We start from the raw sequence: 13927 nt of genomic DNA, 5'->3' as shown, positions 1-13927 counted from the left end.
AACATAAGGCAATGATGTTGCTAATTAAACAAATATAATACATGGGAGACTACAATCCCTGTACAAAATATTTTTTTATAACATCCTTATTACAGGCAACTTCTGCTGCCTCTGACTGCATGTAATAATGAAATGACTTAGCAGCTCAACTGTAATAACTTATTACAGTTAAGTTCTGATGTCATTGTGCCTCTTGCCAGAGCCACCAACTCATTTAAAGGGCAGGCCATGAGGCATAATTGCAGCTGCATTTTAAAGAAGGCACAAACATGATAACTGACATTTAATTCTTATTTTCTGTTTTTCTAAAAAGCCACTGAAGAGCACAAACATAGATGTTTATGACACCACATTTATTGTTTGCACACTCATGGGCTTATTTCATTGTCGTTCGGAGTTGCCTCTGACCGACACCGTCTCGGTCTTTGGACCAACCGTCCCCTTGTCGCCGGTTCTGCTCGCCTGATATTTATGCGACCGAACACTGTTCGGTCAGATACTCATATTTCTCTATTGGAAACTGTAAACCAGCCTTAATACAGGTTCCCATAAAGAAATGGGTGTGTGCGTAAAACCCTGCATCCTGTGGCAGGCACCCTATGGGGTGCCTGCCACACAGTGCATGGATTTGCAGGGTGGCACCCTAGGTACCCCCTCAGCCACCAACCGTAGGCTGCAGGGTGAAGGGTGGTCCTGCTAGGGACCCCCAAAGTCGCTCTCCAACAGCCTTTCAGTGTCAGAAAGGCCAGCAGGGAAAGGCTGTGGGAAACTGACCATAATCCGACAGTGGAAACGCCGTCCATAGGGGATTGCGGTGTGGTTCTGACTGGCCAGAAGACTCCAAGAGCTGGTCCGAACCGCGTCGGAATGACCGACTGGTTTACTCTCTAACCGGTGACATCATAATTCGGCGGTCAGACCGCAAACTGACCGTATCGGTCGGAAAGCCTCCGACCGGGGTCAGAAAGCTTCCAAATAGCGGTCAGAGGATTTCCGACTGACATCGTAATCGGCCCCTCAAAGTCAGTGTTGGAAATTGGGTTACTGGTTGAGGGGGGGGTAAAACAATACAACTAAATCTGGCAGGGTGCAATACAAGCACACTCAAAATTAACCTGTGCTTAACCCTCTGGTAGCTGGGCACAAAAGCAGTCAAATGTGTTTTTAGAATTGCTTAATTTCGAAGAATGCCCCTTATCCCATGTCCATAAGAGCCTTTGTACATTGGCCACGTTTTCTACCACTATCAGGTACGTTGTGTGTTAGAAACTGTATGGATCAATTGAGCACAGTAGGTCTTTGGGCTACCAGTGATACTGTGCTGTTCCCTTTAGGTCTGAAAGCAACATGCTCTTGAGTTCCGGACCTACGGCAGATGCTGCTGCACTATTCCAGGAAGCACTAAATATAGACACTGACTGAATCATGCTACGGCATAAGCAGCAGGGAAAGGCATCTTCTGCTTTGTGGGATTGAAATGCTGAAATTCATCAAATGAGAGTGGAAGTGTTCAATGAGTGTAAAAATACTAGCTGAATGATAGTTTGCTGTGTGCCAGCTGTTTTTATCATGGCTTATTTAGAATCAATTGAACCAGTGTCATTACGAAGGTGTGCCCTATTGTTCCCTTATTGTCAATCTTTATTAAGAAGTATAGGCCCTGATTACCAGTGCAGGGTTTAATTCCGATCCCTATGCACACATGTGTTTGCAGGATCGGAATCACAATGATAAATTCCTGCAGGTCAACCCTGACGCAAATTTCTTTGGGCAAAAGCCACTGAAAAAAGACAAAAAGGTCCAATTTGGTATGTTAAATACTGATTCCGCAATTTCTGCCTCATTTGCAAGTTTAAAAGCCGAAACAGGAGGTATTCACCAGACTCATTTTCTTATTTATAGGACAGAAGGGATCGATGCATGAAAGATTTAATGTAATTGGTGCAGAAGCACTTTTTGTAAGGTGGAACGGCTTACAGCTACTTGTTTTCGGTGCTACCAAAAAACGAAGGGCCTAATATAGGGTTTAGTGGCTTGGTCACTCCATCATGTTTGTCACGGATATCCCATTCACCTTATTGTTATGTTATGTTAAATATACTTCTATAGCGCACGTCTACCCATAGGTGTCTTGGCGCTTGCAGATCATGAGCTACTAGGCTAGTGCATTACTGATTCCTAAATAGCCAAGTCTTCAGTTCCCTTCTGAAAGCGAGAAGGGTGGGTATGAACCTAAGATATAAGCATGTTACCAATTCCTGGTGTCCCCTTGAGAAGCGCCCAATGTTTACCCAAGGATTTGAACACCTCATGGTTTAAAGTTGAGTAGGTAGTAATGAACGACAATCTCTGGGAATTTTGATCAATTTTCTTCTTATGGCAACTTAGCATAGACTCTCTCTTGATGTTCTGCACTTTACTAACTGCGGTCTTAAGCAACTGTGTTGTTTTCGTTCAGTTTTAAACATGTTAGAAGTTGTTTTGGATTAGCGTCGCTTGTTGTGAAGCCCGACCTCAGTTGCGGGCAGTTTTTTGTTGTTTTTTTCTCTTCTGTTTTGTTTTTCACTGTGTTTTCTCTGTTATTCAATGTTTTTTTTGCGAAACTATGGGGTTAGGATATTCGACCAGAGTGATTGGTATACCTTAGGACATTTTAATTGGATAACATGAAGGGCGGAATGCACAATTTGTAGCTGCATAATGTTCCATGATTTGTGAGAGTACGACCATTGATCTGAGACTGTTTTTCATACAGATTAGACCTCAGACAGAGATCGTTTACTCTTGGGTCTTTGAGGTCTTTGAGTCTCATTGTCGTTACACATTAGGTATGTTCATCTTGCTTATATTGGCTTCACAATCCGTATCTTTCTTGGCATTTTAGTACTGGTTACTCATTAAGGAAAGGCTTTTCTGTCCAATACAGCTTGACGGATCTGACGTTTTTCTGTTTGCTGATCATCAAAAGAAATATCCTACACTCACAATAATTTTGGTAAGCTATAGTAACTATCGCATTTGTGCTGTAGCCATGCTTACCTCAGGCTACAGGCATTCAGTTTTCTTTTTATTTTTTCTTGGTGTATTCACGTCATTTTTCGAATTGCGTGGATCAGGGGTCACTTATTTCTCAAGCATATTTTCTTTTCACGGGTGTGATACTTTCGCACAAGGGTCTTTTTCTGACAACACACATTTTCCTGAAATGTGGTTTACTTCTACAACCACATGGTCAAGATGGTGGTTTTTTCGCTTCTTCCTCTCAGTTCATCATTCATGCACATTTGGTATTTTAGAATGATTGTCTGTTTTGATTACTTTGTTTGCTTTTTAAGAACGGTTTTGTATTATATACCATTTCAGCCCTGAAGAAGCCCATGTTTGGGCGAAACGCGTTGGCTGGCTGTTTTTTACGAAGTACAACAAGAACAATAAAAGACGGAAGATATAAAACATCTCTATTTGATCTGTTCTGTGTTGTATTTGACTCATCTGTGCTATTATATTGCCTCTCATTCAATTTATTTTCAAAGTATTTATTCACGTTCTACAGGCAGCAGAACGTTTGAGGTGGGCAATACCGCATACCACTAGTGACTGACTCTGGTGGTGCAGTCTCCTGTGACCCGGCTGCTTCTTCTTTCTATGTACATGTCAATTTAGGGTCGATTTGCACACCAGACGCACTTTTATCAAATACTACCTAAGCTTTCTCTCTCATAATGAATTTTGACGATGATAGAGAGGAATTAGCCAAAGATCTATTTAAACCGAATAGTGAGATCAAACAAACCATTTCCAATGTAACACTTAACAGAAAAGAAGGTCTCAAAAATAAGTTTCAGAAGCTTGAAAGGCTTAAGAAAAGTGAGCTTTCGAAATGGTGGGACGGGGTAACACTCAAAAGATATCTAGAGTATAAAAAGGTCCCTAGAGGACTAAGAATACTTACATTTCCAAATTTTGATGATCTTGACCCAGACCTCCTACAAGATTGGGAGGACAATTTACATAATTCATCTTTTAACATGATGAAAATATTGATTACACACGCCGAAAGAAAATGCCTTAAACTTCAGGCTGAGATTAAAACATTAGAGGAAGAGATCAAACAACTACAGCAAAGAATTATGCCATTCTCAAGGAACAGATTAGTAGTCATCAAATTGCTGTCAAGAATAGGAAACTCAATAAGATCATGCGAGATGACCGAGATTATGATCTAGGTCGTATCTTCACATTTGCCCCAAAGTTTGACAATATACAAGTTCCCAAAGAAAAAACAGTAGCGCCTTCTAACACTGGTAGTATATCCAGTATCAGCTTAAGTTCGGATGCTTCCTCTATTGAGGACCCAGGTAGGGCAGATGTTACGGAAGTGAACGCCCCAGGAGCCTGTTCGTCTACTTTTTTAGAGGAGGTTCTTCGCTTTCGAATTGGGAACAAAAAACCAAGAGACAAACCAGGAGAGGGGGTAGGAGAAAAAACGGCAGGAAAGGATCGTGTTTTGACAAGATTTCAAAAAAATCAAATGAACAAACGGTAGAGTTAGACATTCGGGGTAGCGGAACACACTCATGGGAAACTGCAAATGATAATGATATGTTACGTAATTTTGCCCCAACGTCTAAAGTTGATAATTTGGTCATTAATCTCTCTAACTACAATTTGAATGTACATGAATTCAATGTTCTGAAAAAAGGTCTTGGATTTTGTCCCGTGTATGGGGGTTTGTTTACGGACTTGCATGTCGATCTATTCAAGTTTGTAAGGCTTGCCAAACTCAAATGTCATTTTTCTTTAAACAACTATGAATGGTCTACCGTGCCTGTACCTGCTGTATGTACTGATGTAACTGTCTCACATGTTAAAAGTGAAGCCACATTATTATCATTAGATTCTGATAATGATTCTTCCTATGAACATGTACTGGCTAGTTTGAACATTGCTCCAGATTATACATGTGATAGTGGTCTTCGTAATTCCAGTAAATTCATGCCTCAGGGTGCACACTTAAGCTCCTTAGATGTGTTTTATGAGCAGGTCACTAAAGAGTTATATAATTTGGAAGACAAACATGGCAGTAGCTATAAGAAACACTTACAAGACAATCTTACTCCATCAGAAAGAACAGCTATGCAGAATCTACGTAAGAATGACAACATTATCATACATGAGGCTGATAAGGGAGGCAACGCGTTGGCTGGCTGTTTTTTACGAAGTACAACAAGAACAATAAAAGACGGAAGATATAAAACATCTCTATTTGATCTGTTCTGTGTTGTATTTGACTCATCTGTGCTATTATATTGCCTCTCATTCAATTTATTCTCAATATTGGATTTGTCGAATTGGTCAAAGATTAAGACCTTATTTCTAAAAGTCTGAGCAAGTGTATTGCAGAAATCTTGATTGTGAGTGATGGAGTTATTTTTTATACATGAGGTCAATTTTGTTATAACCTGGAATAATTCTTTATTGGAATTACCAGCTTTTTCAATTAATTGTGTAGAGTAAACGCTATTTTTATTGATAACCATTTTGTTTATAATTTGCAAGAGCTACTTTATATCTGTGTTTTTCTGATTTTTCGTAGTGTTTACGCCAAGTCCTCTCTTGCCTCATGCAAGCTTACTTTTCGAGTCTCAATGCTTCGGAAAACCATGGAGCCGAAGGTGACCCTCTGTGCTTGTTGACAGAGATAATGGGAGCTATGTTTACAAATGTACATTCAAGCCATACAGTAAAATTCTTGGCAGAGGAGACCGTTGCGGCTACCAGACCGCAACGGACGCTGTGCTTTCAAGAATCTTTCTCCTTTCACCCTGCACTAATTATACCTAAATATGACCGAAAATACTGACCTTCCTTGAAAAAGCCCTGGCCTGCTGGCCCTTGGGCGAAACACGTGTTGGCTGTTCCCCTGTTCCCTACACTGATTCAATAATAAAGAGATCACTGAAAATCAAGAATCTACCTGTTGCTGTGCTTATGATGTCAAAAACGAGACTAGGTGATAGACTTACCCTATGAAATACAAGAATAAGGAACATAGCACAGAACCACTCATGAAGTACTTGTATCCCGAATTGGGTGATATCTGGGTGAAATCACCGATGTGGTTTGTGCTTCAACAAATTATGGGTCCTGACTAATTGAGAGTGAACCTTGGTAACACCCACTGAACCTCTGTCTTGGCAGAGGAGTTAGTTTCTACGCCAATAGCTGGTGGGCTCTGTAAGAGATGAGACGTTAAAACCTCTGGGTCTATTTTATGCCAAGGCCTACTAGAAACCTTGCATGGTGATTTAATTGAAGTCTGACAGGACAGGGGTAGCGTATAGTCAAAGAGTATCGCTCGGTAGTCTGTACAAACTAGTGGGAGGACTCTAAGATTGGAAATGGTGGGATTATTGGAAAAGAGTTCCAAGTGCATTACATCCTTTGGCACTTGTAATCAGGCCAATGGTATAATTTTCATGTCAGTGACAAAGTAATCTGTCTTTCAAACTCTAAATCAGGCACTAAATCTAAATAAAAAGAAATGCAGTTGTGTGTGTGGGGGGTAAAGGATGGAATGGGTCAGTGGAGTGGCAGGGGCAGCAATAGGGAAATAGCGGGGAATACAAAAACTGCATTAGGAGGAGGCAAAAAGGCAGCACTTGAGGGAGAGAGGAACATGTGGTGTGGGTGAGAAGCACATGAGGGAGAGAGTAGAATGGAGCACGAGGCATATGGGAGTTTGAAAGGAGAGAAGCACATGAAAGAGAGCGCGAGTAGCACACTAGGATGAGCGAAGGAGCTGTGAAACCCATGCACCCTTGTGGAGTTTCATCAAAAAAAAAAAAACTAGTTCCCTAAAAGTGAGCAGTGGAAGGATGCAAGTTAGACAATCAAAAGAATGGTATGTAGGCTGTGCTTCATGGAAAGGAGAAATACAAGAAGAGGACACAAGACATCGAATAAGAAGCAAGAAAAAGACAATAAAGCCAACCAATGGTAAGCAATGGGTGTGCTATAGCCCAGTAGAAATTCTTTGTAATACAACAATAGGTCTTTCGCAACAAGACTGCTTATACTCTCTGGTGGGGCAAGACCTAAAAATCAAGACCACCATTTCAGTAAATGAATAATGATTCATGAATAAGAAAGCATGGACTTCGAGATGCAGGAAAGGAAGATCAAAAAGGTCTAGAATAGTGTAAAATGATTGTTTATAAATACCACTTTAAATGAGGGTCTTTGTAAAGATAACCTTTTTACTATTTGAGTATAAATGTTATCCCATGGACCTGTCTAGTTTTCATACAATTCTGAAACATCTGTAATAGGCGACTTTTGTTTGTGTGTTTGAGTGAAAAAGCAAATTTGTATTTAAATCCTAAGCATACAATCAGGGGCAGGCAGGACGGGTGTAACAAAATTCAGCCATGCGATAAGTAACAGCACATACTTATCAACATTTCTGAATATTTAACGTGAATATTTTTAGTTTTTTACCTCTCAATTTTAATTCTGTCCTTTCAACCCATACGTTTGTGCTTGCAGACCAGGTGATTGCAACTGGGACAGTAGTGATTGACATCCTTGCAGCTATCAACAAAGAAGGGGATGAGGCAGCACCCGAGTATCAATCTGAAAGAAAAGAGTAATCATTATCATACAAGCATTGACAAAGCCAATAGGTCGGATATTTTTTATAAGTGAACAAACTATTTAATTGATTAGTAAGGTGTTTGTGGTTGTGTGGATCAATGAGTGAGCGAATATGAGAATGAGTCAATGGTTGAATAAATGAGTGGGTGATGCATAGATTAATGTGCTGACCACTGGATGTGAAAAATAACGGATTGCTATATGGATGGATAAATGGATAGGTGTGAGGGTACATGAGCTGATGAAAGGTAGAGTGAGTATCTCGAATGGTGTTGAATAAATTGGTGATTGCATGAATGTATGCCAAAATGGACGAGGGTGTGAATAAATGAGTGATAGCATTCTAAATGAAGAGACACTCCATTTGTGATACCAATGAACAACATTTCAAAGAACAGATAGACACGCAAGATCAACCATGGCTCAGTTGCAGCAGGAAGATGGCTAACTAAAAGCTAACTAAGAGCTTAGTAAACATAAGACAAGTTTAGTCAGGGCTCACACCCCACAGCCCTCGATTTCAGGAAGTTGTCACTGCAATAGCTAAATTGTACTGTACAGATGACCTTGAGTGGAAGCTGTAGAGCTCAAACTTTGTCATATTCAGACATTCGACAGATGGACCCTGAAATGCCTAGTTGTCGCTTTACACTCTGTTGTGCCGGATTCGCCTTTACTTTTGCTATTACTGCGTGGTAGAGTGCAGGCTAATACCATTAAAATACAGAGAAAAAGTCAACCCATACCAGACTTTGGTTTCTGTCAGGATAATTCACATATTGGTCAGCCCACATTACAACCATTGCTTGGTGCAGGTGTCTATCATGACATATGGAGTATTCCATTCACTGTCATTATATGAGTGATAAAGTAGCCCCTGACGTACTTATATGAATATTGCAAGTCACCAAGATGTTTCATAACCGTTTAGAGGAATGAGGTGGAGCTCCTTCAAAAGGTCATGAAACTTCAAATTGACTTGCAATAGCCTTGTCATGTACCGCAGGGGGTATTTTATCCCATAAAATACATGGTCACACCATCACCTTTCCCACAAACCAATTAAAACCTTGGCTCGTAGCTCTTTCAAATGAAAGAGAGAGCATGTTTGTAAACATGAAGAATAAAAATGGAACCTCTTGTGCAACATTAAATACATAAAACATCTGTTAGATATTTGTTGCAAAAAGATATTAGAAACAGTTCAATTGTAAGTCAGTTTCTTTTTTTAAATAAAGCTCCAGTAGTTTGAAATGAGTAGAAACTTGCAGGAAGATTCTAACTTTTCTAAAATTATCTACGGTGTGCAAAAAATAAATGTTTTTCTGCTTGTCACTCTAAGCTAGAAAAATAGGGCTGAAGAAAGAAAAGCATTTTTTTATTTTCATTGCTTTGAAAAGATGCTCCATGGCCTGACCTGCCTTTCACCTCAGCTGCTGGCTCTGGCATCAGGCGATGTGAAGTCAGAACTCGATTGTAATAACTTACTACAATTGCGTTCTGATGTCTTATTTATATGGGTGTGCCAGAAACCGCACATTATAAAGAAATTAAAGACAGAAATTTAAAAAAATGTGTTAGACCTGGTTTTCTTGCAGTAGTTTTCCCCTACCCTTTTGCCTTCAGAACTTCTGTGTTTGCTGACTTTGGTTTTGCTGGCCGTATAACTCTGCACACTTTACCGCTACTAACGAGTAAAAAGTGCTTGTACTCTCGCCTCAAAACAAGTTAGATTGGCTTATACCCAATTGGCATACTTAATTTACTTGTAAGTTCCCAGTAAAATGGCACTATTTGTGCCTAGGGCCTGTAAATTAAATGCTACTTGTGGGCCTGAAGCACTGATTGTGCCAACCAAAAAGTAGCACTTCAAATATGTCTCAGGCCTGTGTGTTTTCAGTTTTTAACTGCCATCTTGACCTGGCATTCATGACATGGTCAGTGACATCACTGATGACATCACTGATGACATCTCAAATGACATCACTGATGACATCATCCAGTGAATGTGGTTTAGTTTAAAATTTAAATATGTATTATATATATACCAATCTGTATTGAAGATGGAGTGGATATATAACTGTCTGGATGGAGGATTTAGTAGCTGTTTGACTGTTTAAGTGTGTAATTAAAAGTGTCTCACTTAATACATGGATTAGTAACTAAACTATGTGAATGTGTGCTTCACTGTCTCTGTTGTTGTATAACATGCTGCATCAGTTGGTCACTAACTACATGAGTGTGTATATTAGTTATTAATTAGTTGGGTGAGTATTTGTATGGGACATTGAGTTTGTGTGTGGTTGGATGGGGTGAGTGTAACTCTATACATAGCTGTGTGAATGGTTGATTGACTAGGTGTATAGGTTTAAGAGTGCATGTGGAAACAGTTGTTTGGGTGACTGAGTGTATTTATTTATGTGTTGGTGAGCGAATATATGTTTTAGTTGTACATCTTCAACAAAGTAAAAAAATAAAAGGCATTGTATGTGAGAGTTGGTGTATATAAATAAGTATGTGTAAGAGTCAGTGATTGTGAGAGTAACTATATGAATGAGTGTATAATTGTAATGGTGATTTTTTAACATATTAATTATGAGTTACTATGTGTTTGAATAAATGAGGTGTTGTTGGATAATTCTGTAAGTGAGTAAATGTAAGTGTGATTAATTTTTTTCATGAGTGAGTAGGATGACTGCATAACCGACTAAGATGACTGCTGATGTGTCAATGTCTATATATGTGTATAAGTGTATTTGATAGTGTTCTAATAATTAGTGACTGCATGTATAAATGATTCTGTTGTTGAATGGGGAGTTGTGTGTGTAGACTTAGGAATAAGTGAGTCAGTATGTAGTAACTGGTATTGGTGTGTCAATGGTTTCAAATATGGTACTCTGCATTTTACAGTGAGTGATGAAAGGTTATACTAGTGTAAGATGAGGTGTATCAGATTGTCACGTGGATGATGTAATCAGTGATGTCATTTGAGATGTCATCAGTGATGTCATCAGTGATGTCACTGACCATGTGATGAATGATGCAATATGTGACATCATCAGCAGTGCATTGCGGGCACGCGAGTTATAGTTAGCTGAACTAAATATAACGGGGGAATTTCAATGGTTTTGTACGAGTGAAAAGTCCAGCTAACTATAACACCCCTGAAACCTATGTTTTTTTCTGTGAATTTCTAAGGTTTTTTAAATGCTAATTTCTAACTCTAACGTCTCTGAAACCTATGTTTTTTTCAGTGAATTTCAAAGCTTTTTTAAATGCTAATTTCAAACTATAACGTCTCTGAAACCTATGGTTTTTTTCAGTGAATTCCAAAGGTTTTTTAAATGCTAATTTTTAAGTGTGATAGTAGTTATACCTATTTTTTGTACTGATTTTCTACAGTTTTTTTAACTGTTTATTTATAAATATTTTATTCATTAAATAACTATATATTTTTCTGAAAATTAAAAAAAAAATATTCAAACTGAAATATTGATACATTTTTTTGTTTTCATTTTTTATTTTAATATTGTTTATATTCTTTTCTTTAAAAAAAAACAAAATTCCAATTTCTTTTCGGAGTCGCGCACTCAAAGCGTACACATCACAGTGGGTGCGTGGATTCTAGCTGCCATTTTAGAAAATTTTTGAAGGATCCGCGTACGGTGTGCGACGGCTGCATGTTTTTCAGTTATATCATATACATTTAATATTACATGATGTGCGCGATTGGTATGCGACCAATCCGTGACTCCTGCTCCCGTGCATTCGCGACACAAGTGCATTACGGTACGAGATGCTTGCGCGGTGGCGGGTCCTGCGTGGCGCTGGGTTGCGCTGGGTGCGCGACTCCCGCAAAAAAAAATTATGTTAAACAATGATATGTATGTGTCTTTAATATACATATTAGGGCAAGAGATTATCTAAGATATTCATAAAAATAATATATTTGTACTTATAATAAACTTATATTATTTTTAAATATATTTTTGCGAAGTCGGGTGCATGCATCGTGAGCGCAGAGAACCAGGTCAGCAGAGCTGCTGTAGAGCCAGAGAAACCAGGTCAGCAAAGCCGTTGTAGAGCCAGAGAACCAGGTCAGCAGAGCTGCTCTAGAGCCTAAGAAGCAGGTCAGCAGAGCTGCTCTAGAACCAGAGACCCAGGTCAGCAGAGCTGCTCTAGAGCCAGAGACCCAGGTCAACAGAGCTGCTCTCGAGGCCGAGAACCAGGTCAGCAGAACTGCTTTAGAGCCAGAGAACTAGGTCAGCAGAGCTGCTCTAGAGCCAGAGAACCAGGTCAGCAGAGCTGCTTTAGAGCCATAGAACCAGGTCAGCAGAGCTGCTCTAGAGGCCGAGAACCAGGTCAGCAGAACTGCTTTAGAGCCAGAGAACCAGGTAAGCAGGACTCTTTAGAGGGAGAATACCTGGTCAGCAGAGCTGCTTTAGAGCCAGCGAACCAGGTCAGCAGAGCTGCTTTAGAGCCATAGAACCAGGTCAGCAGAGCTGCTTTAGAGCCAGAGAACCAGGTCAGCAGAGCTGCTCCAGAGGCAGAGAACCAGGTCAGCAGAGTTGCTTTAGAGGGAGAGAACCAGGTCAGCAGAGCTGCTTTAGAGCCAGAGAACCAGGTCAGCAGAGCTGCTCTAGAGCCAGAGAACCAGGTCAGCAGAGCTGCTTTAGAGGCATAGAACCAGGTCAGCAGAGCTGCTCTAGAGGCAGAGAACCAGGTCAGCAGAGCTGCTTTAGAGGGAGAGAACCAGGTCAGCAGAGCTGCTTTAGAGCCAGAGAACCAGGTCAGCAGAGCTGCTTTAGAGCCATAGAACCAGGTCAGCAGAGCTGCTTTATAGCCAGAGAACCAGGTCAGCAGAGCTGCTGTAGAGCCTAAGAACCAGGTCAGCAGAGCTGCTCTAGAGCCAAAGAACCAGGTCAGCAGAGCTGCTGTAGAGCCAGAGAAACCAGGTCAGTAGAGCTGCTTTAGAGTGAGAGAACCAGGTCAGCAGAGCTGCTTTAGAGGGCGAGAACCAGGTCAGCAGAGCTGCTTTAGAGTCAAGGGACCAGGTCAGCAGAGCTGCTCTAAAGCCAGAGAACCAGGTCAGCAGAACTGCTTTAGAGCCATAGAACCGGGTCAGCAGATCTGCTTTAGAGCCAGAGAACCAGGTCAGCAGAGCTGTTGTAGAGCCAGAGAACCAGGTCAGCAGAGCTGCTCTAGAGCCTAAGAACTAGGTGAGCAGAGCTGCTCTCGAGCCAGAGAACCAGGTCAGCAGAGCTGCTGTAGAGCCAGAGATACCAGGTCAACAGAGCTGCTTTAGAGCGAGAGAACCAGGTCAGCAGAGCTGCTTTAGAGCCAGAGAACCAGGTCAGCAGAGCTGCTCTAGAGCCAGAGAACCAAGTCAGCAGAGCTGCTTTAGAGCCATAGAACCAGGTCAGCAGAGCTGCTTTAGAGCCAGACAACCAGGTCAGCAGAGCTGCTCTAGAGCCTAAGAACCAGGTCAGCAGAGCTGCTCTAGAGCCAGAGAACCAGGTCAGCAGAGCTGCTGTAGAGCCAGAGAAACCAGGTCAGTCGAGCTGCTTTAGAGGGAGAGAACCAGGTTAGCAGAGCTGCTCTAGAGGGAGAGAACCAGGTTAGCAGAGCTGCTCTAGAGCCAGAGAACATGACAGCAGAACTGCTTTAGGGCCTTAGAACCGGGTCAGCAGAGCTGCTTTAGAGCCAGAGAACCAGGCCAGAAGAGCTGTTGTAGAGCCAGAGAACCAGATCAGCAGAGCTGCTCTGTAGCCTAAGAACTAGGTCAGCTGAGCAGCTCTACAGTCAGATAACCAGGTCAGCAGACCTGCTGTAGAGCCAGAGAAACCAGGTCAGCAGAACTTCTTTAGAGGGAGAGAACCAGGTCAGCAGAGCTGCTTTAGAGCCAGAGAACCAGGTCAGCAGAGTTGCTTTAGAGTCAGAGAACCAGGTCAGCAGAGCTGCTCTAGCTGACACTGACTGACTGACACTGACTGATTGACACTGACTGACACTGATTGACTGACACAGACACTGACTGACACTGATTGACTGACACCGAGTGACTGACACTGACTGACACTGATTGACTGACACTGACTGACTGACACTGACTGACACTGATTGACTGACACTGACTGACACTGATTGACTGACACTGACTGACTGACACTGATTGACTGACATTGACTGACACTGATTGACTGACACTAACTGACTGACTGACACTGACTGACTGACACTGACTGACTGACACTGACTGACTGGCTGACAC

The 13927-nt window shown here is 41.3% G+C and overlaps 1 protein-coding gene across 2 annotated transcripts in view; it reads right to left on the bottom strand.

Moving 5' to 3' along the window:
* The window catches only part of LOC146790014 (cell death-inducing p53-target protein 1-like), a 216950-nt gene that overhangs the window by 30599 nt on the left and 172424 nt on the right, over positions 1–13927 (bottom strand). For both annotated transcript variants that reach the window (XM_085628329.1, XM_085628330.1), the window contains exon 6: positions 7501–7635. In XM_085628329.1, the coding sequence (XP_085484455.1) occupies positions 7524–7635 (112 nt within the window). In that variant the 3' untranslated portion in view covers positions 7501–7523. The remainder of the gene's footprint in view (positions 1–7500; positions 7636–13927) is intronic.

This window comes from Triturus cristatus, chromosome 10, assembly GCF_964204655.1.
Source record: "Triturus cristatus chromosome 10, aTriCri1.1, whole genome shotgun sequence".
Classification (NCBI taxonomy): domain Eukaryota; kingdom Metazoa; phylum Chordata; class Amphibia; order Caudata; family Salamandridae; genus Triturus; species Triturus cristatus.
Note: the sequence above shows the minus strand (reverse complement) of the source record. Positions and strands in the feature narration are given on the sequence as shown.